Below are 25,386 nucleotides of genomic sequence, written 5' to 3' on the forward strand. Positions count from 1 at the left end.
CTGTTATGTTAATTCATAGATCAGAACTCACATAATATTAACATCAATTATCATTCATAACATCAGACCAGACCAGGCTGGTAACTGGTGGTAGGAACACACCTTCTACATTCTGTTTCTTTAACACATTCCTCTGTGCACAGACGTAGCAGTCAGTGTGTTTCGGTTGAAGTAGTGGCCGTGCTAACTGGTGACTTTCAGCCAGCTGTTTTCATAGATGTTGTTACAGCAGCATTTGAAGACACAAAGAGTCCTCGTGAATGCTTCTTGGGTTAGTCTTTTGTTATGATGCAAAAATATCCACATCAGATATGCATTTAAAGAAAAACTAAATTCATACAAACAGCCGTGTGCACTGAAAGCCACCAGTTTACACGGTCACCTTTTGAATTGTAACACTGATCTTGTTAAAACATCGACTTTTAAATATCTTTCCCAGTTGTCTGAGAGACATGTTTGTCTCTGCAGTGGCAAGAGTTAGGCGGGTTAATTTTTGAGGTCATGCACAGCTTGCACAGCTTTAGCCCAATACACAGGAGACTTAGCAGCCATGATACAACTATACTGTATATGCACAGTTAAGAGCAAGTATAACTGAAGCCCATGCATGCATATGGCTTAAAACTGGAAATGTAAATGTAATGCGCATGTGCATTAAATCTTTGTTTTTTAGAGGAATTGCATATAGAGTAGTGCAGTAATGTCTTAAAACCTTGGCTTGTTTGCAGATAACACATCACTACTTCAAGCATAAAAGAATAGCAAAGCAGAGGTGACATTGCCTTTGGATATCACCATGAGCTAAGGGGATAGCTTCAATTGCAATGGTGCCAAACGTAAGGCCCAAGTGGAGATACCTCCATCAATAAAACATCTGGTTTTAGGACACCAGTCTAATAAAAGGCCTTATCAAACTATAACCAAAGCTTGGTTGTTTTAAGTCCATGATGATTCAGAGAAGTTGGCTTTGGTGTGCTAAAGCTAAGCTAATTCAATGATAAACATGTTGACAAGTCCTCCACAGTGAGTCACTAGAGTTGTTATTTTGCTTGGGTGCTTTTATTGTGAACACCCACATCAGGAAATGCTGTCAGTAGCAGTTTGACACACCTCAGCAGGAGAAAAATGAAACTTAAAACCACAGGTTTGGCTACAAAGAGCTAGTCGCACAGAGTCTGATGAAATCATTTCTTTCTGTGGTCACATGCTGAGATATGATTCCAGTGTGCTATCACAGGGTTGAAACACTCAAATTATCATCCCTTTTCATCTCTAATATCCAATAAAATTCCACATAAAGGAAAACAAATGACAGTGATACAAATTTGAGGCCATATTGCCCAGCTCTAACTCCTATTAAACCTTGCCATCACAGCCTGAGTATCTGCATAGAAATCTTTGGAACATAAAAAGTATTTAAAGCTCCTGTGGCGTACTTATATGTTGATTTTGGTGCTACATATGCACAAAGTGTACCTTCTTTTTTCATCCTTACATGTGTTAGCAGTGCTTTCAGACAAAAAAACCCTCCTGTTGTCTTTTAAGACTCAAACTTATGGTGAATTTTAGCTGTAGAAAATTTAAAAATATGTGTTTTAGTTACTTCACCTGACACCTACCCTGCGCAGTAACAACTACAGATTATAAAAATGACTTTATAAAGATGGTAAGTCTTTTTGCTGATGATGCACTTTAATTTTGTAGCTCACAGGCAGTCTTTAATGTTAATTTTAGTCCATTTCAGAATCAGTGGAAAACTCCCCACAGGAGCTTTAATGCATGGGCTTGGGTACAATATCACAAATGAATGAAGTTGTGTTCACTGGCAGGCTTTTCTGAGGATTTGCCTTTGCTGGAATAGTGCTGTAAAAGAAAACACTCGCGGCTCTGTCTTATATTTCAGGAAAAACAGGTTGCTGTTGGGGTTGTTTTTGAATCCCCCTCTGCTGTCTCATTCAGATGACCATCCCGGGGTGTCAGGGTTCGTTGCCTCAGAAGCCTCTCTACTGACTGATCCATAATGTGAACCATTTCTAAACCCATTAACCCCTTTAAGATGACACTATGGATGCACATGCAACAATGCAAACACTAAGACAGACAAAAACGAAGAAGAGAGTGGTGTGAAGGTTTCTTCATTCCCACACAAAAAAGGCAGGAGAGCTGAAATGTTATGCCAGTAATGCAGAACAGGCAGATTCCAGCGTGGGCCTAAACCTCAGGGTGACAGGCAGGTACACATTCATGGAAAAGCACACACCTGTCTGCAGCGTACACTCATCTTTCCTGATGGTAAATGCATGAATCACATCCTACGTGCTGACATATCTGAGCACATTCTCCCACAGCAGGTATCAGAGCAACACCTGAAGGAGACTCAATGAGACGTGAGAAAGAGAGAGTAAAACATCTGGACAAATTAAGTAAAGCTACAAGCCCTTTTGAATCTACAACCCCTATTCTAAAAGAGTTGGTACTCTGTGTAGAATGTAAATAAAACCAGAATGCAATGATTGTCTAGATCTTTCATTTATAATGCTCCAAATGTTTTCTAAAGGTGGAAGGTCTGGGCTTTTTACACTGAAGCCATGCCATCGTGGTGGATGTGGTATATGGTTGAATATCATCCTGCTGAAATTTGCAAGGCCTTTTCTGAAAGAGACGTTCTCTATATTGGAGTGAATGTTGCTCTAAAACCTCCATCTACTCTTCAGCATTGGTAGTGTAATTCCAGATCTGCTTCCGATGCCATATTCACTAATGCAACCACATACCATCAGAGATGCAGGCTTTTGAACTGTGTGCTGATAACAAGCTGGATGGTCCCCTTCCTGACCACAGAACAGTTTTCCACAGAGACTCTGCCTCTCTAAAAGGCTCCTTTTATACCAGCCATGTTACTGACCTGTCGCTAATTAACCTGATTAGCTGTTTTTCATTATTTCGACTTACTTTTCCAGCCTTTCGATGCCCTGTCCCAATTATTTGAGACGTTTTGCTTCCATCAAATTAAAATAACTTAATTTTTTTGAATGAAATGGTAAAACATCTCTATTATATTCTTTATGCTCTATTATGAATAAGATATGGGTTTATGAGATTTGACAATCATTGCATTCTGGTTTTATTTTAAACAGCGCTCCAACTTTTTTGGATTTGAGGTTATACATTCATGTGCTCATCTTTCAGCTTGTCCTTGTACTCTTTAGTAGCCTTACCAGCAGCGTAGTAGCATGGATGCCTCTGTCTGTTTAAATGGGTTGAATTTACTGGCGTTGATCTACGTCCCGACCCTTTGTTTCCCCGCCTTGGTAACTGTCACCAGGTTAGACAAAGAGTCTTTTCAAATAGAACTGAATAAATCTTTAATAAATCTTTTCTTTCCACCTATGGTGGAAATTTGCTTCAGGCTCTCCAGATACTTACAGCAGCAGAAATCATTCAGGAAATCAATAAGAGAGACAAACAAGAGCTAGATTTCACACATGAACCTCCTGAGAGCCCAGCTTTTGTTTGGGATGTATTTTTAGTTTCTCCCATTTATCTGGGATAATCTGGACCTGATGAATATAAAACCTACGCCTTGCTGTTGTTTTCACCACATCTCTGGAAGAACCTGTGTCTGCAGAAACAACACACTGAGGAGATGACGTACATGTTAGCTGTCAGGCCGTTCACTCAGTGAGAAAAGGCATCAGCCTTCCAGAGATGATTGGTGTCAGTTTTCTGCTGATGGACCACAACAACTTGTAAAAGCCAAATATGAACTAAATTTCTACTAAAAGATATGGATGGAACATTTCCTTTACATCAGTGGTTCCCAACCTGGGGTCTGGGTCCCCCTAGGGGGAATGCCAAAGATCTTGGGAGGGGGGGCGACTTTGCTCTGAGGTTATCAAAATTAGATTTGCAGGCAATAAGTAAAATCGTGATCAAACACTTAATAAATAGTTTATACAATGGTCTTTTGGTAAGAAAAAACCTGTGACGAGCCACTTTCTTAAGGTTTTATCAATGAAACAATTAAATAGCCTAGATGTTGGTTTTTGGCAACAATATGACATTCTAATTTTTTTGTTAATGTTTTGGGGGGACTCAATGATTAGGGAGCTCCAAGGAAAAATGGTTGAGAACCACTGCTTTAGAGCGATGAGAGATTTCCAGAACATAAGAATCACACCAATTCTTTGAGATTTTTGCAAGAGATTGCCAAACATTTCTGTAAAAATTTGTTTAAAAAAATTCAATTTAAAAGACAAAAATTTCTTTAAATGTTCCCCAAGCATTTCGGCAAAACTTTCTGAAAAAGCACAAATGATCAAGTAAAATTTTCCCCAGAAAGTACAAAAAAAACTCCTGAAAGTTTTCAAGCAAATTCCCCAAAATATCTGAGCAAATTCCATCCTGAAGTCCTAAGCAAATACCAAAAATTAACAAATAAATGCCCCCCAATATATTGTGGAAATTATGGAAAATTCGGAACATATCCAGCTGAACATCCAAAAACATTCCCTCAAATTTCCACAAAAATTTAGGACAATTTCAAAAGAACACCCCCTCCTAAAATAAAAATCCTATTAAAATTTCCCCTAAAATAAAAAAAAAAACCCTCACATATCCCCCAAAATTTCAGTAAAAAATCAAGGAATAATCCCCAATATTCCAAGCAAATTACATAAAATTCTACTGAAATTCTGGACAATTAAGTTCTAACAGCAGAATTTAGAATTAGAGTCTTAGTTGCCCACCACACTGGTCCTCTTTGGCTAGAAAAGTTCCAAACTGGCTGAAATGGTCGTTGTCATAGTGATGTCACCTATTGGTTAATGAAGAGACATGACCATGATGGACGTCGCCATATTGGAAATGCTTTTTAACCTAACAAACCATCAGTCTCAAAGCATGGAGAGAGACAGGGCTGTGATGGGCCTTAAGGCCTCGGGGCAAACAGCTAAAGCCCACCTATCTGTCAGTCAACTCAGCTGGACGTCCCATCATGCAAATTTATGAAAAACTCTGAGGACCTGCGTCCTCCAAGACCACTGGCATTGCATTAACCTCAGTTTGTCACCAGCTGTTGCAGCGTTACAACAGCTGACCTCTGCTTTCTTCAGTACCAGCTCTGTCTGCTTAATATTTTCCTTTATTCAAGGATTTATCAACCCCTCAATCAATCCCTGCCCCGAAGTCATTTAATTTCTCTTAGTTTCTAGATTCTCCTCCACCATTGCTGTTGACAAAGCTGGTATCATAAGTCCCGCCTCTTCTTTATTTTAAAAAAGCCCCTGAGGGAGGAGTGACATGTACAAGTGTAATGCTATTGTGAAATGTGAATCATTCCCAACGTTTCAGAGAATGCTGGACTCCATATTTGTTAATAGAAAATGAGCGCTGCAGGTGCAAAAATAAAAAAGACATCTGCTTTGAACATGGGCTCTTGATTAAGTCAAAAACTACTGCATTATTTATTTATTTATTTATTGTTAAAAATGACCATTTGGTACAGTTTTAACCACTGAATCAAGCTGTTACCAAATACAGGCTGTAAAAATGTTGATTTCTGCTGTTAAAAAAGCTTTTAAATTCAGGACTTAATAGTAATGCAGCTGTTTTTGCATTTCATTGGCTTTGTTTTGACAAAAGTCTGCCTTTTGGAAAAAGCTTTCAAAGTTAACAAAATTTTCATGAAATCCTCTGATCAGTTCTGAAGGCGTTGAGGTTAATGTACCTGAAAGCTTAAAACAACAAGCTAACACTGAACCAGTTTAACAGCATGCTGACATTAGCATTTAGCTCAGAGCTCTGCTGTGTTTCTTAGATGAATTAGAGTATATTTGGACAGTGTAATTGAGCTCACGCCCAGGAACTATAAATCAAGGCTGTCGGGGCTGTGTTAGCACATAACTTACATCCAATAGCGAGTGTATTTCCTCGTTTCAAGTCAAAGACATGTCATTACATTTAGTGGCACATCCAGACTTTTAAGACTGGCTTGGCCGACTGTAACTTTTAAAAGCAACAGAATAGTGACAGCATGTATTATAAGCCCCCCCTAGCTTCATTTGTTAGCCTGGTTTAGACTTCTGTGTCAAGCCTACGCCATAGTTACAGCATAGTGGCTTATTGTGTGCAGTATGTACTGATCACCAAGTCCTCATCAAGTCTTGAGATCTCACAGAAACTCGCGTTCAAACGTGACTTCAGGTGAGAACAAACGTGGAGGACGATTGAAATCTCGGCTGGCTACCCTTGGCCATAAAACTAGGTAACCCCAGTCTGCTCACTCGTCAAAGACGTTTAATATTTATGATTTGATGTCGGGGAGACCCCGATGCTGTAGGACACACTTGCGGATGAGTTGGACTGATGATCGTTTATGATGAGTCTTGGCTCGGGATTGGAGGAGGTGAATTATTTCGGACTTTGTCCAGGATTTCTCCTGCCACATGGAATTTCTCTGCTTGAAGTTTGGGTGTGAGTTGGAGGAACGGTGGCGTATTTGCTGCAACCTGTGCACGACCATGGACTGTAGGAGTGCAACCAGTGCTGTCCTTAATGATCTCTGTTCAGCAATCTAGTCATGCTTTGCCTAAGGAGACCCCCTACATACTGTGCAGCCCCCTAGGGATAGCCTTTAGTTTGAGGTGCACAACCAGATCAGGAGGACTTCAGAATGTGTAAAAATAGCCATGAGCAAGGCCACTGTATTTTTTAAAGATTATATTTTGGGCATTTTGCCTTATTTAGACAGGAAATATGCTCTACCCACTGAACTATGCATTCACCAATATCTTGCTGAAATTTTCTTAAATTTGCTCTTTACATTCACATTCTTAAACTGCTGAATTGTTCACATTTGTTTCCTAAGTTGATGATAACATGCACCAGGAAGCACATTTCTTATAATTAGTGTGCAAAAAAGCTCCTTTTATGTGCACAGAGAGGCTTGAGAGTGCAGGGCAGTGTGCAAACACAGAAATGCACACAGGAGTGAGAGGAATAGAAGTACAATGTCAGCAATATCAACTTTAAGTAAACCATAAAAATAATAACAATACTTTTATAGTTCATAAATGGGTTTAGTAGAGGAAGATTAAATGATATTTTTTAGAACCAGTAGTTGATGTGCTTTTGTTATCAGTGGTGAAGAATAGAACGCTGCACGGTAGAATTGAGGTGCATTCAGTATTAGGCCCACCATCCCCTCCATCATCACCAACGAGATATTACTCATGCTTTAGCCAGATCCGTCCCATTCACTTTCTGATTGCCATGGAAACAGCCATGTCATCCATGTTTGGAAGTGCTTAAATAATTAGTGTTTGGGAATAATATATTTGCTCAAGCTAATTTCCCATGCAGGCTATTTCTCCAGAGTAAACACAGTCATGGTTAATTGGAAGATGCTCCTCAGAGTAAATCAGTCATCAGCAGCACAAACCTGATGCCAAGAGCAACATTGTACTAACGCAACGGGTTGATGAACCACATTGTCTGGAGTTTGTGGTGGCAAACTTCAGCAGATAGCTATGCACCAACAGGAATGCCAAGTATCAGTTTACCTTTGCATGCTAGAAGAAATACCAGCCTTTAAAAATGCTTCATCCTCGCCTTAATCGGTCAATTAAAGTGTCAGGCATCAACATTTTTTTATCGTGCAATTTGGTTGTCAAAATAAAAATTAATGCAATGGTTTTCAATTCTCTTAAATCCATATTTTATTTAAAATAGAACATAAACAACCTTTAACCATTTAATGAAAAAATATTAGCCTAGTTTGAATTTTATAGCAACAACACATCTCAAAAAAGTAGAGACAGGGTAACAGAAGGCTGGAAAAGTAAGTGGTTCTAATGAAAAATGGGTGGAACAGCATTTTGGAACTGTAGGTTGATTGGCAACAGGTCAGTAAAATGTCTTGGCATAAAAGGAGTGTAAAGAGAGGCAGAGTCTCTCTTAAATAAAGATAAAAACAGGCATGATTTTGTACTGGATGGGGTCAGGAGGCCTCCCTGAAGTCATAGTCTGTCAACACAGTTCACTATTCCATCCTTTTTGAGATGTGTTGCTGCCCTCAAATTTAAAATGTGCATATATTTTTCATGAAATGCTCAAATGTCTCAGCTACATAATCTGATATGTTGGGTTTACCCCAACTTTTTTGGTATTGGGGTTGGAGTTTTTGATACTTTTTGAAACCTAAAACCTGAAACAATACAGTTTCTATCGTTGTAAGTCATTGAAACAGCTGAATCTACCAGGACTTAAAGAAAAAAATGCATTTCTTAAGAGTGGAATAAATTTATCAAAAATGCTGAAAACTCTTGCATAATGTCTAAATTGCACAAAAAAGTTGGCAATGTTTTGCAGCCTTAAGGTTTTGCTATGTTTGCATTGAAAAAAGAAATATTCCAAATATTTTTCTATTTTTGTTGGTTTTGAAATCAAAGTAGGTATGGATGTGTTTACTGGCGTCATCAGAGTTCAAACTTCCGTTATCGTGACGGTTCTGCCGTGTTTTCCTCACAGTAAATGTCTGTGTATTTTATGAGATTGCTGGAGGACAGCAGCCTTTAAAGCGACACTTTGTAGTTTGTTTCCATGAAACTCATCCGCACATTTGATCTTCAAACAGACAGTCAGCAGGAGAGAATAATAAAAAAAACAATAATGTTTGTGGTTTGCTTTCAGACGGTGTTAGACACATAATATGCATAGCGTGTAGGCTGTATTTCACGTCCCGGATGTTTTCCTGAGGCCCTGATGAACGTCTGGGACAGTCCAGACATGAAAGTAAACCTCTGTTGGTTTCCTTTGAACGTTTATCTCGAGCAACTAGTTAAGCGACATATCTTCACTGAGATAGACGACCTGTTTTCTCTCTCCTCCCTCTTCACTGGCCTCACTAGACTCTTCAAACCTCGTCTTTACTTCTCTGGTCTGAGATTTAAGCTGTCTGTTCACCTTCAGTGACTGATTCAACAGGATACCATTAAACCGAAGGATACCTAGCTTATTCATACAGGTCTACGGCACACAGCTTTGCACCATATTTTTATAAATCTGGCTGTTAGTGGTCCCTCTGAGACAGAGGCAAACTCCCTGCGTTAGCCATTTGTTTAGCCTAAATTAAGCTAGGCTAACTGCTAACTGGATTTACTAAATCCAAACACAGGTGCATCTCAGAAAATTAGAATATCATGAAAAAGCTCAGATTACTTCATCTATGTGACGTGGCATGGAGGCGATCAGTCCGTGGCACTGCTGGGTGTTATGAAGCCCAGGTTGCTCTGATAGCATCCTCCAGATCATCTGGAGTCTGGTGTCTCTTATCTTCCTCTTGACTTTTCCCCGGAGATTCTCTATGGGGTTCAGTTCAGACCAGTTGGCTGGCCAGTCAAACACAGTAACACCGTGGTCAGCAAAAACAGTTTCTGGTAGTTTTGGCTTTACTGTTGGCAGGTGGAAAGGAAATGAGTGTCTCCATAAAGCTTCTCAGCAGATGAAAGCACGAAGGGCTCTGAAATCTCCTGGTAGACGCTGACAGCATTGACTCTGGACTTGATAAGGACCAGTGGATCAACAGCAGCAGCTCAAACCATCACTGACTGTGGAGACTGGAAACACTGGACTTCAAGCACTTTGGATTCTGGGCTTCTCTGGTTTTTCTCCAGACACTGGGACCTTGATTTACAATTAGAATGCAAAATTTAGTTTCATTTGAAAACTCAAACTTTAGACCACTGAGGAATGGTCTGATTTTTTTTCTCCTTAGCTCAGGTGAGAAGCTGATAACATTGTCTGTCCATTTCCTGGACCCATCTGTGTGGCTCTTGATCCACTGACTTCAACCTCAGTCCAGTCCTTGTGAAGCTCCCTTAAGTCCTTGAATCTGCTCTGAAGACTGAGCTCATCCCTGTCAATTTTACATGAATCTGCTTCAATACAGTCTCTGAGAACAGCAGTGACCCTCTGTAGCTTACCCTCCTTGTTTGATTGTCCTCTGGACATTTGTCAAGTCAGCAGTTTTCCCATGATTGGGGGTGTGTGTCCTGGCTGCAAATCTAATACTTTGAGATTATATTTTTAAATTTTTTTAAAATTGCACTTTGTTTGAAATGAACCTAGAATATATGGAAATTTGAATTAAATTGCAGAAACAATTATATTAAATTCATTATATTCTATTTTTTGCTCTGCCATTAAGCAAAAAAAAACAAACAAAAAAACCCCACTAAGACAGACAAAAAAAGACAAAAAAAAAGACAAAAAAAAATCAGGATTTTGATCCATATGACCCAGCCCTAACAGAGTAACAACCCACCTAATAATTAAAAGAAAACATGCAATATCTCTGTATGGGCCTGTATTTTGCAGCCCTAGTACTGTAGCATCATCTGCACGTCTGTTTTACAGTGTAAATACGTGACAAGTGTCATGGCTGGCCCCCCGATCATTGGGATGAATGTGTTCATCTCCTGGGCTGATGACTTTTGGCCAATGTCACACCTCTTAACTGAAGACACTTTGTCTTTTACATTAGATTGTTGAGTAAAATGGGTTCTTAAGTTGAAATTCTTGCCAATTTTGTTAGTTAACTTAATTTCTATTAAGGGTGAGCTTCAAGCAAACTATTTAAAGTGCACATCTTGTGAAAAATGCACAATCTGGGAGAATAATATGTTTTATAAGTATAGTCTTAAACTGAAGGGTTACTGAATATAACGCTAACCATTAGGGGTCCATGATCATGCTGGTGCGATCATCATCCGCTGTTCTTGTCACATGATAGCATGAAAACAAAGCTACCTTTGCACTATCAGGTAGTGTGGAAAGAGTGATTTTTTAGCTTTCTTTCAGTTTTTGTTTGATAACAATAGGCCGAATAAAACAGGAAATATGATCTTTTGAATTTGATATAAAAATTAATGTTACACATGGGGACAGTGGACCGTACTGTGCAGGACTGGAACTGTTTTTTTCTTTATAATGTCAGCACTTTGTAATTTCTTTTTAAAAATGACAATATATATTATTTAATAGAATAATTTTTAAGATATTTTTTGGGGTGGGTTGTGTTTTTTTGGAGGTCCTATATTTAATACAATAAATTAAACTTTAAGAAACATAGTTTTCATTTCATGAAGTTGAGATATTGCAGAAAAAAATGATACCAAACATGAGCATGATCTACATTTTCTGGGTGGTTAACAATGCCAAAAGAAGAGTATTTAAAAAATTAGAAAAATAGCTGTGGGCCTCACTCAATGTTCTCAATGTGGAGGCCTGGACCCCATTGGGGGTCACAAGACACTTAGAGGGGGTTGCTAGATGCCTCAAAAACCTTTGAATATTTTTGAAATATTTCTTTCCCAGCCTATTTAGTTCTGAGAATTTACCGCTTGTCATCAATTTCTGCACAATTTGGATCCATTTTTGCCCATTTTTCTCCCAGTTTTGTCACTTTACACCAATTCTGCCAATTTTTACCCCATTTTCATCCCTTTTGGCCAATTTTAACACCTTTTTGCCACTCTAAACCCATTAAACCCTTTCCACTATATTTTTCAACCTTTTTTGCTAATTCTAAGCATTTCTGGCCACTATCCAACTATTCTTGCCTCTGTTGACCCATTACTGCCACTATTAACTCATTTTTACAAGTTTTTATGCCCATTTATGCCCATTTTAACCACATTTCACTATTTGTAATGCCAATTTTTTCAAGTTTAACACTTGTCTCACTTTTAATCCCAGTTTCACCAAATTTTCCACACATAATGCCACTTTTAACCTATTTCTGCCACTGCTTAATCCACTTTTACCACTTCTTGTGCCCGTTTTTGCCATTTTAACCCTGTTTTTCCATTTTTTGCTTTTTTTTGCCACTTTTAACTAATTTTTAACACTTCCAACCCATTCCTTTAACTTTTACACTCCATTTCACCACCTTTTTGGACATTTCTAACCCATTTTTATTCTGTTTTTAAGAAGAGGGATTTACATTTTTAAGATGGCACAAAAAAAGAAATTTGTTGCTTTGATGAGAGTGTTTATTATTCAGGTTACATGTGAAATATGGAACTTACAGCTTAACTTTGCAATGGACAGTGATTTTGCTGACTCCATGGGCGTCCAGTTTAGCTGGATTCCAGAAAGCTCTCCCTTTTATCCCACCCTTATGGGTGGCTTTGTCTGCACGTGACTGTTCTTCAATGTGCATGGCTGTGTTCAACCACCTTCAGGTACTGTGGGGGTCCCTAGTCTCTGGCACCTTTTTTGGGGGGGGGGTCAAGGGCTGAGGGTTAATGTCTTTGGTTCTAATGCTTTTAATGCTAGCTTTTTTCTTGTTTAGCTTCTAGCTTGTGGGATTGCAAATTATCTGCAGCCCTTTATTTTGACCTAAAAATGAGTAAATTAGCAGTCAGTGTGATCACTATGCTTGAAGCTTTTGCCGGTCCTTCTTACCTGTGGTTCAGGTCATCAAAAGTCAGGTCAAAGCAGCAGCCCTGGAGCTGGAAATTTAGTGTTTAACTTAGCTGCAGGATGTCGTACATTGAAATACTCAGCTCATCACCTTTAAAGCTCCTGTGAGAAGTTCTATGACTATAAAAATGACTAAAATGCCTCCTTAAACGAGCTGACAAAGTAAGGAAGACCATCAGCAAGAGGAATGGGTATTCCACTTATTTAAAATGTTTGTCAAATGAAGAGATGAATCCCATACTGCAGAAAACAGCCTTCTTTGTAATTATGCACTGACTTAAATTGAGTGTCTGCTACCCATTTCTAATAATCCTTCTCCTTTCCTCTTAAAGTTCCAGTCATACTGGCAGGATTTGTGGATGTCCCATCAGAAAATCCCCTCCGCTCCTTAGCTGAAGAAGAGACTGTCCTGCCGTGCCGGTACAAAGCTACAGGTGGTGACGTGGTGGTGCAGGTCACCTGGTATAAAGAGGACGAGTCCACCAAGGAGCAGATCATCACAGCACACCATATAAATGGACAGACGGGTCAGTTTTGGTTAGCTTTAAAGGTTGCAGAAAGGTTTAATCTTCACATGACTGACTTCCTCTTTCTGGAGCGTGAGAAACTTCTTATCTCAGCACATTTTCTTATAGTGTTAGTTCCGTCATGAGGACATTTTCTCCTTTAAGGCAAGTGTTCACAGCTATCTGAAATGTTTTAATGAGCTGAGGTTTACAAGAGGAACTGATAATTACCAGAGAAAATATTTAGATTGTTCCTCTGCTCAGTTTCTTCTCCTTTTTCTGCACATTTGTGGTGATTTTGGTGTTAGAGTGAGGACTGTAAGCTTAATTCCCAACATGTAAATGAATTTCTAAGTAGGAGTGCAAGCATGTGTACGTAACTGAATGTGACTAAAGAAACCCCGAGGTTCATCTTGTACTAGCCAGTCTTAATATTTTTTGTCACATCTTTTCTCACATTAACTCTCGCCCTCCACTCTTCTCTCTCTCTCTCTCTCTCTCTTCCTCTTTCTCTGCAGCGTTTGGGTCGTGGTCTCGACGTGTGCGCTTCAAAAGCAGCGACCCCACCTTGGAGTCGTCTCTGGTCATCATGAACACAGAGGTGTCCGATGAGGGGAGGTACATCTGTCACATCAGCACCTTCCCATCGGGGAACTTTGACACGGAGATGTCCCTCATTGTGTGGAGTGAGTCCATCAAACGTGGTTCTGGCATGCACTGGCAGAGGATTAGTGATTGCAGAAGTCTTAGAGAGATGGATATGAGTCAACAGATCATGAAATGACTAATGCTAGTCCATACATAATGATGAAAACATCCTCATCACATTATCTGTCAGTAATTTAGCTGGTTAAGTTAACCTTTTCCAGTCCATGTAAGGTAATGACCACAGGCATGGAGAAACTATATTTCATTAAAACAACCCCTGAAAGCTTGAAGGATGAAGGGGGATAAGACTTTTCTGCAGTCTTGCACTGAGTTAAGAGGTTAGCTGCGCCTCTTTAACAGCTTTTCACTCTCATTTCAACATAACCATGCTTTTGTGGTAATGCTTATATACTATTAAGCATAAAAACTTTGAGTGATGAGTGACCGGGTTAAGACGTGCCATGGACAAGCCTGTTCTACAAAAAGCCTCTTTTATGTGAACCAGACACAGGTGGACTCAAAAGGGGGACAGGAGAGCCATTGCCCCCTCTGGTGCAATGTTTGAACAAACACCAGGTGCTTTTTTGGATGCTTCTATGGTAAAAAAAAACATATAAAAGTGCCATCTAGGGCAGCGGTTACCAACCATTTTTTCCCTGAAGCTCCATCTACTTGTATCTGAGGTGGCTTTCACTTTAGGGATCTGGTCCTGGATCCGAGTGCACTTGAGCCCAAAGTCTGGTTCTTTTCGGTCAGTGTGAATGCAAATAAACTGCACCCGTGCACACTTTGGGAAGTGGTCTCAGGTGTGATTTAAGTGGACTCTGGCACTGTTTGGATGAGATGTGAATGCAGTGCGTGGTTTAACAGCTACATGACATCACTGTTAAGACTAAACTTCTTTCCACATTGCAGCAGTTTGCTCACATTTTTCCTAAGTAAAAGGAAATCATCAGAAGCAAGTCAACAAACGGTCTGTCATGACTCATCCTAAGGATGAACAAAAGTTGCAGTTAGTTTCACTCCTCTGAGCTGTAGTAGATGTGTAGATACAAAGAGTATTTTTTTCATCAACCAGTTGGTTAAGATCAGTCTATGAGGCTCAAAGCTTAAACAAACATTCTGACCTTTCATCATTATCCATACTCTGATCAAACGTTGTTACCCTCCCTTCTCCAGCCATCCCCATCTCCTCCCTGGACCCTGTGGTTCTGGTTGAGGGACAGTCCTACCGACAGGCCGCTTCGTGTCGAGCTGTAGCCATCCCACCTCCTCGCCTCACCTGGGAGACGGATCTGAACGGCCAGTCCACCAACCGCTCCAGCGACAATGGGGCAGTCTCCTCGCACTTCTCCCTGCACCCCCTCAGGGGCATGAATGGAAAGAAGCTGGACTGTCTGGTGTGGCATCCGACTTTGGTGACGCCCCGCAGACTGAGAAACCGGCTGGTGGTTCACTGTAAGTACTCATCTGACGGACAGCGTCAACATTTGGTGAAAAAGGAACCTTGAACATCATTCTGTTGTTTTATAGACAAGATGGACAAGATAGAAAGCTTTTTAGATTCAAATAGTCAGGACTTACTGTTCTTATATTTTGTATAGGATGCTTTATAGTTGGCATATCTCAGGAGTTGCACAGGCTAAAACTTCTGTTTAGAAAGAACACATTATTGTGCATGCAGGTGAAATGAAAGTAGGAAAATGTTAAGTATATAAACACCCAGTGATCACTTTATTAGGTATACCTGTTCACCTCCCTAAGTCTTCACTTGAAAGACCACACATATGCAGTGGGTATTTCTGAAAATCACAGCTTTTTTAGGCGTTTTGGCCTTTCATACTCATGCAAACAAAATTTATGCCACTGAAAATGCCCCATTTGGAAAACTTTTATAACATAAATATTCAGCATTTATGTTCAGACAGGGAAAACGGCTTTTATTCAGTCCCTTTGCAACAACACTTGAATTGTAGCTCAGGTTCCTCCCATTTCTCTGGATCTCTGCTGAGTTGTTGATGTTTCTACACTTTGATTGGAGTCCACCTGTGGTAAACTGAATTGATTGGACATGATTTGCAAAGGCACACACCTCTCTATAGAAGGCCTCACAGCTGATGATGATATAAGAGCAAAAACCAAGGTTCCTTTGCTCTTGTTTTAAAAAGAAATGTGATCTATTTCTGATTAAACTTACACTTTCCTACAGCTACATCCCAGCTAACGGCTACAGTTACCGATACACCAGCAAACCTCACCGTACCGGTCGCTAACCTTTGCTGAGGCGGCGGGGAGAAAAGTGAAAATATCTTTCACACCATGGAAAGCTTTTAGTGTTGTTTTTATCCATTCCTTCATGCAGAAACTGGAACAAGTTCTTGTAAAACTGATGCTATACTAGAGCTATATCCAAGTAAATGTGTAGGCAGCCACAGCAAACAAGGAGAGGCTTCTGCTCAGCAACTCTGCCATAAAGTCCAGATCAGTGGAGGGCTGCAGTTATGGTTAGCCCTCTGGAACTTTGTCCCATCTCCACACAGGATCCCTGGAGTGACCATCAGGTTCTTGGTCACATTTCTTGCAACGACCCATCTCCCCGATCGCACAGTTTGGCCGGGCGTCCAGCTCTTAGAAGAGTTCTGGTTGTGCCATGTTTCTTCAATTTGTGAGTTATGGAGGAACCTGAGCTAAATTTCAAGTGTTTCTGTAAAGGGTCTGAATACTAAATTCAGTGTAATAAATCAGTTTTTTATTTTTAATAAATTTACAAAAAAACCTAAAATTCAGTTTTCCCTTTGCCATTATGGGGTACTGAGCATAGATTGATAAAAATAAATTGATTTTTTGTTTTTTTTTTACCTTCAAAAACACTATATGTCTGAATCGTATTTAAAAAAATATTATTTTTGGATTTTTATTAATACAGAACCATAATAATGAAGTATTTTCATTCATGGAGAATCGGTGGAATTGTTTTTTCTCTTTCATCACTTTATTTATTTTTTACACCTCCATGAAGTTTAAGATCTTTTTTCTTTTATTTGTCCTTTTTTCACATGTTTAACATTTCGAATAATCAAGAAACTATGTAAAATCTTTTCTTTTATTCTAATAGTGAGTGCGTGAACTTCCTGTGGTTAATACCATCTTATACGGCTCTGACCCTCAGTTTTATTATTGTTTTTCTTTAATTCTGAGCTAATGTTGCATCAGCTAAAAGCCTGTGCAGCTTAATTTAATCCTGCTTTTACATTACTGACAAATATCACCGTCTTCTTTCTTTCTGCCTCACATGAACAGCAACGGTAAAGTAATGCTCTTGTTTTGTTCCTCTCAGTCCCTCCTCATGCAGAGGTGTCTGGCTTCAATGGAGACTGGTCCGTGGGTATGCAGAACGCTGCCCTGAGGTGCGTGAGTGGAGGAAACCCCAGACCACAGAGTTTCACCTGGATCAGGTACAGCAGACCCCGCCCCCCCCCTCCCTCCCAGTCTGTCTGCTGCTGCCGTGACTAACTGTCTGATGTGTCTGGACAGTGATACTGTTCTCGTAACTTTAAAAGTAATTAGCACAGTTACTTCTCCGTGATTTCAGTGGGGAAGAATGCAAACGGGGAGTTCAGAAGGGGTGCGTTCAGGTCAAACATGAGGGCTGAAGATTGTTCAGCTTGAGTTCAGACAGCCTCCATATGACTCGAGGTGTTTTCTTTCATTTCCTGTTTTTGTTCTGCTATAATTTAATTCTGTGCTTGAGACTTACATGGATATCTCAGATAATAAGTAACTTAATTTAACTTGTATTATGTTCCTTTTAGCTTCCTGTTACAACAAAGCTAAAAGTTTAAACCTGAGAGTCGGCCATGAGACTTTAAACCCCCAGATAGACGAAGTCTGACTCATCAAACTCTGTTTGTTTAGGGACAATGTTAGCTTACTAGCGTGTTTACATATTTACTTGGAATTTAGGCTGAAACTGACTCATTAGACTTGACCTACTTTATTGTAAACAAATTTTGTATCTCCATTATCATAATGATACTAACTGATATGAACACTACTGTCTTATTTACCCCCCACCCTTTCCAAATTCATAGTTTCTAAATAAACACAGACACAGAAAGACACTTAAGAATCATCCTTAAAGGCAGGAAAGACGCCTGCAAAAAGGACATGTATGTGCAAAATCTGAATTCATGATTAACCAGTCAGCTGTGCAGATGATGTCAAAGTTCCTGTCTGGATTCATCTACTCATCATAAAACATACTGTAGACAGACTGAGTTGTCTTTGTTCATATTTGATGCAGAAAAGATTTTTCAGTGTTACGTTCAAATTAAACAGGATGTGATTTTTCTTCAGTTGACACAACATACTGTATGTACAAGAAAGGATCAGCAAAAAATGCCCAATACTGCTTTGACCGCTGTAGTTTGGAAATCTAAATGCTGTAATCATGTCACGCTGTTATACCAGTGCTTCTCAACTGGTGGGTCAGGACCCAAAAACGGGGTGCAAAACTGTTTTTAGTGGGTCGTGGACTGGTTTCAGGTAAAAAATTAATCATCATCTATCATAACTATCTATATATTTTTCAGGAAAATTAGTACATTCTGATTGTTTCCTTGAGATCTTCACTTATTTTTCCTGTTATCTTGGATGCAAATATTTTCAACAAAGTTAAGTTTTCAAATGATAACTTGTAAATGTCTTATAACCTTTCAAAAGATAACCAAAATGTGTTATAATGGTAAAACATAGTGAAATTAAATGTTGGCATTTTAAGTGTCAGCCAGTTTCTTTGTTGTATTCCTTCCAAGGTCCAGATTTCAGCATTTTTTGTTGAATTAATTAAATAAAAATAGAAATTTAGGTCCCTACTTCACATCACGGTAGGTGGTGGGTCCTGAGACTGGACCAATTGAGAATCACTGTGTTATACGACCCTGATTTCAAAAAAGTTGGGACGCCATGGAAAAGTGGAAAGCAATAATTTGCAGATCTCATAAACCCATATTTTTATTCACAATAGAATGAAAATAACATATCAAATGTTGAAACTGAGACATGGAAAAAACCTCATTTTGAATTTAATGGCAGAAACAAATCTTAAAAAAAAGTAGGGACACCAGAACGGAAGGCCGGAAAGTAAGTGCTACTAATGAAAAACAGCTGTAAGAGCATTAGTTAGCATAATTAGGTTAATTAGCAACAGGTCAGTAACATGAGTGGGTATAAAAGGAGCTTTTTAGAGAAGCAGAGTCTCTCAGAAGTAAAGATGGGCAACAAGGTTCACTAATCTGTGAAAAACCCCATTTAAAACTTTTAGAAAATTTTCAGAAGAATGTTGCTCAATGTAAAATTGCACAGACTTTGAATACCCCACCATCTACAGTACATAATATCATAAAAAGATTTAGATAATATGGAGAAATCTGTGTGTGGAAGGAACAAGGCCAAAGGTCAATATTGGATGCTCATGATCTTTGGGCGCTCAGATGGCACTGCATAAAAAAACAGGCATGATTCTGTTCTGGAAATCACTGCATGGGTTCAGGAACACTTCCAGAAATCATTGTCTGCCAACCCAGTTCACCCTGCCATGTATCATGCCAAGAAAAAGTCATATGTGAGCATAATCCAAAATAAACCACCTTCTCTGGGCAGAAGCTCATTTAAAATGGACTGAGGCAAAATGGAAAACTGTTCTGTGGTCACATGAGGCAAAATGTTTAATTATTTTTTAGAACCCGGGGCACTGGGATCCTGCTCCAACTTCCACAAATGCGTGTTAAAGCTGTGTCATACAATGAAGACACCATTTGTGAATATAAACCAGAAACACCGCTGTCTTCTCCGAGTTCATTTAAAATGAACTGAGGCAAGCTGGAAAACTGTTCTGTGGTCAGATTAATCAAATCTGTAAATTCATTTGGGAAATCACAGACGCTGTGCCCTGCAGACTACAGAGGAGAACCAGCCAGCTTGTTTTCCTGGCTCAGTTCTAAAGCCTGCATCTCTGATGGTATGGGGTTGCATTAGTGCCTGCGGCATGGGCAGCTTAGGCACCTGGAAAGGAACTGAAAAGTATAGATGTATAAGAGAAACATATCATTAGCCTCAAAGCATGATGGCCTAAGTTAGTGGTTCTCATCTGGTAGGTTGGTTATTTATATTTTACACAGTGCCCTAACTTTTTTGGAATTGGGTTTTTATTTTTGGTTATAAGTCAGATAAACACAAAGAATCGGATATCTGTTTTTATTTGATCACTTAGAGATTAAAAAATAACTGCAATGAGAATGGATAGTGGAAATCCAGAGAGAAATTGCATGTAATAAATCATGTTTGATCATCTTTAGGTTAAAACTGGTGTTAGCATTCTGAAGATTTAAGAGGGAAAGATAACTCTGAACAAACCGGTCATCCCAGAACGGGCCTTTTCAGGGGTATCAGGCTAAAAATGGCTAACGCTGTTATCATGTAGTTTATGTCTGGCTAAAGCATCACCCGCTGTGTAAAAGCACTTTAAAGAAGTCAAATCAGACGTAGGCTTAAGCTCAATGTTTGTTCCTTTGAAAGGAAAATCCACAAGGACCCTTTACTGTCTAACTCGCTGAGTTCATCATAAGTTCACAGGTTATATTGTAGCAGGTTGATCAGTGATAATCTTGTTATTGAACTTTCCATCATGGATTTTGGTGCTCCACCCTTCTCACATGTCTTAATCAAACATGTCCTGGCATTGTCGCCTCCTCGTTCTGCTGACTGGGTGTACTCCAACACCGTCAAATGCTTTGTGTGTCATTTGAAATGTCGCTACCCTGCTCTAATCCCAGACGAGGGTTTGACTCAAAGGCCCGACTTCTTCTGCTTGAGTCACCTGCTGTCGACTCTAAGCCATTTCCTTTGCTGTATTTTCATACTCTGAGGGTGTGGCGGAGAGTTTGATGAAAAATAAGAAAACATGTGAGCCGCGAAAAGTGACTGGAAGAGGGACGGCTCCCAGTAGATATCATGAGAAGTGGCAGTTAGGCCCAGAGGGGGAAATTCCTCACACTACAGAGTCAAATGCACAGTTTGAACGTAAAGCAGTTAAAGTTTGGTGAGGTTGCTTCTGATTTGATGATGTTGGTATTACTTACTGTTAGTCACATGACCACACCTTGGGAAATCAGCATTTGTGAGTAAGGCCTACTAGACACTCAGCATGCATAGAGGCATTCATGAGCATGTACAAACACACAAGTCCGCACTGAAAATCTCCGGTTGAAATCAAGCACACACCGACACACACTCCACGGCGGTGGCTGCAGCAGCGGGCGAACCTGTTGGCTCTGTCAGTAAAAGGCGGCAGGTGAAGTAATAGCTGGTGTCACGGTGTCGTGTTGCGGCTTGTGCGCTGAGCAGTTAGATGAGACGGTTTCTCACGAAGGGGGAGGTAAGACGAAGAGAAAGGGAAAGGGATGAGCTGCCCCTATAAGGAGGGAGGCCAACAGGTGGGATAGGAGGACTGAGACACAAACGAGAGGAGGAAGAGGAAGCTGCGTGTTTAGATTTGTGTGAGATGTTATCATGGAGATGTGACAACTGTATATGTAAAAACACACGCTCCTCTTCCCTGATAGTGGTGAAAAAATGCCCTGTGTGGAGGTCACAGTGTCCACTCAGGTTGTGTTTCAAGCTTTTACATACCAGATCTTTATAATATTATGTTAACAGTAGTGTGCAGGCTTCAGGTCTGTTTCAACTGATTAAATCAAAAGTAGTCAAAACAACACGAAGGCAACACCCCGGACTGTGTTGCTCATCAAAAACACTCCGATAGTTTCACTGAGTCACACTGCCTGGAACTGCCAAGTGGTTAGCACATTTAATAAGAAATTAGATTTTTCAAACTGATGTGAATGTATATTTTGCTGATCTTTTTCGTGATTACTCATCAAAACGGTGACGAAAGGATGAGATGCCCTGAGTGATCAGGTGCTGATATGATTTCTTCCTCCTCCTCCACAGTACTGGTGCAAGTTACAGTCAGCTATAACAAAGTTTACATGGAATCACAAGCGCCCACGTATCAAACTTTCCAGGCTGGTGGCCTGTCTCTCGAATACTATAACCGGGCATTTTCTCTTACACCCTTACTAACCTGCTTCCAGCCAGATGCTCAGGTGTTGTGGTGTCTGTTGGAGGAGAAACTTACTGGCCATCATCCCCAGGTGGGATTTTTGTTTTCAAGCATTCCTATCAATAAATGCTACTGTGAGTTTGGCCCTATTATTTCATATTTACTGTCAGTGTGGAGGAAGGCAGAAAAACTCTGTAGTTGCCCTTTTGCATGGAACCTGCAAACCCCACTGTTCAACAATACAAGGATACTGACTGATGGCACACCCCAGATGGTGAAGAAAAGGTATATCTACTCTTGGTGATGTTTTTGGTGAGGAGGGCTTACTTCCTTTCCAATATCTGTGTGACAAGTATAATCTGTCCCATAACACCTTTTTCTTTTTCTAACAATTAAGATCTGCTATGATTGTAAATAAGACCCCGCTGCACAGTCCCCTTGCAACACATCCACTCTATAAAACAATATCCATCTTCAAAGGTACGAAAGGACTAGTCTAGAATTTATAGCTTTCTTTCTCAGCATGCTTATAGACCTCTCCATCTAGATACTACAAACTGAGGGCCCATGGAGGTCAACAAAATCATGGTCTATTGAAAAGTTAAGCTGTGAGATGCATATTTTATGTTTAACCTGAAAAAATAACCACTCTTATCAATGAAACAAATATCTTTTTAAATCATTTGTGTAGTGTAAAGCCTTCTTAAAAATGTAAATCTGTTTAGTTTAAACCCCCTATGAGCCAACCCGTAGCCTTAGATCCTTGGGCGGGGGCTTCCTGGTCGTTCCAAAGTTGAGACTCAAATCTAAAGGTGACAGGGCTTCTCCATCAGAGCCCCTCGACTTTGGAACGACCTGCCCAAGGAGATAAGGCATGCAGAATCATTGACATCTTTTAAATCTCTTCTTAAAACTCATTTTTATAGACTTGCTTTTATGTGATGTCATCTTCTTCTCATTTGGTTTTTATCTTCTCACAGATTCTTACCTATTTTAGTTTAATTTACATTATTATTTACATTTTTACTGTCTTTTCTCATTTATCTCCTGTTTTGTTTTTACTCCTCCTTGTTTCTCTTTTAATTTCTCACGTTTTTGATTTTGGTCCTCTCAGTCTCAGCCTGTGTAGCTGGGTCCTTGCAGTGCCTGGGTTCCTATCATTTTATGGTACTTGATGTCTGTGTCTTGCCTGCATCCTGATGATGTTCATGATGTCTTAGTTATGTAGTATGGTTTCATGTCTGCACTCTGATTGATGTCTGTGATGTCTTAGTTTGCATGATATCACATGACGTCTAGGTTTTGATGTATATTGATGTTGATGAATTACTATCTCATCCATATTTTTGGTTAGTTTTGTTGCTTGTTCTTCAGTTTGCTTCTGCACATGTCAAAGCACTTTGTAAACCCACGTTTTTAAAAGTGCTATACAAATAAAGTTACTATTATTATTATTGTTAAAAAATGAATTAAAATGGGTTAAAATTTGAAAAAAATGGTGGAAGAGGTGGTCAAATTAGATCTTAAAAGTAGCTGAAATGGGTTAGAAGTGGCAAAAATTATATAAGAATGGCAAAAATGAGCATAAATCATGGTAAAGGGGAATTAAAAAGTGGCTGAAAAGACTTTAAATTGGTGGAAATCTGGTGGAATGGGAAGAAAAATCAATAGAAACTGGCAACATAGTTCTAACTGAGAAAGAAAAAATAGGCAGCTGTTGGCATAAACTGGTCAAACTGGCAAATATGGGCATATCAGGTAGTGAAATGCAGTTAAAATGGGGTTAATAGTGGCAATAATGGGTTAACACAGACAATATTAGGCTTATGTGGCAAGAATTGGTTTAGAAATCGCAGAAACAGGTAGAAAGAAGTGGGGGAAAGGCTTGTGTCATATGTTTATGTACTGGTACCTAAAAGGATTCAGAAGTGGCCTTATGCATATGTATGTTAGGGTTAGGGTTAGGGCATATATATGTCGATATATAGACATTTATGCCCCCCAAGCTCTGTAATATTTCCATTAAATAAAAATTTGATCACAAAAAAGTAGAAAAAGGTGGCAAAAAGCAGCAAAATTCAGTTAAAAGAACTGTCAACTGCTGAAAGAGGTGGTTTGAGGGTTTCGTTCCTCTTTAACCCAGCCTTGGTTTTACTATATTTGATCCACTTTAAGTGTTATATTTTTCTATCTGTTGCCTTCAGTGAAAACGTCCCTGATCTGATGTGAGTTTGTTTTTCTCCTCTCAGGATCGGTGGAGAGTTGCCTGAAGGTGTGATCCCCCAGCCTAATGGGACTCTTGTTTTTGGTCGACCTCTGAGCTTGTCGGACGCAGGCACCTACCAGTGTGTGGCGACGAACGAAGTGGGAACAGGGAAAGCAGAGGTGGAGGTTTCTGTGATAGGTAGGTGCCACCACTATCATCATAACCACAAACTGAGCCCTGCCATCGTAATCGCACATCTATCCGTCTAATCCTGCCAATTTACCACCTGGCTCTCTGCTTTACAGCGGCTCCTGAGGAGCGGAGTTTGCCTGAAGACATGATGATGATCATCATTGGGGGCGCGGCTGGCGGGCTGCTGATCCTGATGCTCATCGTCGTCATTACCGTGACTTGTCACCACAAACGCAAGAACAAGGAGCTGAAGAGGGAGCTGACAGAGAGGAAGTACGCAGAGATAACATGACGTGTAGATGAGATAAGATGTGATGAAACTTTAATGATCTCTGCGGGGAAGACGGAGCCAAAGAGAATAACTAAGAATGAAACAAATTAGGCCTGTTTAACTGATTACAACTGACACTTACAAGTGTAGAGCGTGTTAAGTCAAATTAGGGCAGCAAGTGTAAAAATCACTCGATACATGGTAGTGTGTGGGACGAATCAAAACAGGAAGGATAAAAAACGAAGGAATGCTGCCTGTGTACATTAAAAATTTAAATCCGGAAAATACTCAATGGGTTTGTGTCATTAACCTCCATCATTTCTCTCTTTTTCTCTCCATCTCTCTTTTATAGAGAGGAAATAAGCACACTCTCCAGGCAGGCTTCCTTCAGGAGGATGAACTCAGTCAGCACAGATGTCAGAGGAACGGTATGATCACTAAATTATTATTTTCACACTCCACTGCTGCAGCATCTTATTATGTCTCCTCTTATGCCTGCATAACACCACCCAGTGTGCAGAATGACACCCACAGTCAAAGCCATGCTGCTCCCATATGGTCTGCACCATCACAGTGATTCTTATGTAGGAATTTCACTGTGATGAATACGTAATGCAGTGCTCTATAAATGTCAGTTAGCTGTAAAAGTCAACCGCTCAAGGAAGAGGCAAGAATGAATGATACACAGACTTTTCATATTTTTTTTTTTGTCAAAGTTTAAGGATCTGCTCATTTTTTCTCCCACATCTAATTTAATCCTCTCTTATTTTATCACAGACAGAAGAAAACATCCCTCTGAGGGTGGAGGGGACCATAAGGACCAGCCTGTCATCCCTGGGGGTCAGTCTACATATCTCTCTATCTCTGCATGCAAAGCCAGGGCCAGGGACTGAGGCTTTACTGTCCAGATGTCACATGGCTAAGTTCTGAGATTCGACATTTCAAATCTGAATGT

General features: G+C 39.8%; 1 protein-coding gene across 1 annotated transcript in view; it reads left to right on the top strand.

Annotated features, from left to right (window-relative positions):
• nectin4a (nectin cell adhesion molecule 4a) overlaps positions 1-25,386 on the top strand; it is a 37,556-nt gene that overhangs the window by 4,816 nt on the left and 7,354 nt on the right. The window contains exons 2-9 of the mRNA XM_041778933.1: positions 12,819-13,013; positions 13,511-13,678; positions 14,820-15,098; positions 16,978-17,095; positions 24,012-24,166; positions 24,274-24,433; positions 24,784-24,859; positions 25,209-25,271. Of these exons, the coding sequence (XP_041634867.1) occupies positions 12,819-13,013; positions 13,511-13,678; positions 14,820-15,098; positions 16,978-17,095; positions 24,012-24,166; positions 24,274-24,433; positions 24,784-24,859; positions 25,209-25,271 (1,214 nt within the window). The remainder of the gene's footprint in view (positions 1-12,818; positions 13,014-13,510; positions 13,679-14,819; positions 15,099-16,977; positions 17,096-24,011; positions 24,167-24,273; positions 24,434-24,783; positions 24,860-25,208; positions 25,272-25,386) is intronic.

This window comes from Cheilinus undulatus, linkage group 22 (assembly GCF_018320785.1).
Source record: "Cheilinus undulatus linkage group 22, ASM1832078v1, whole genome shotgun sequence".
NCBI lineage: Eukaryota > Metazoa > Chordata > Actinopteri > Labriformes > Labridae > Cheilinus > Cheilinus undulatus.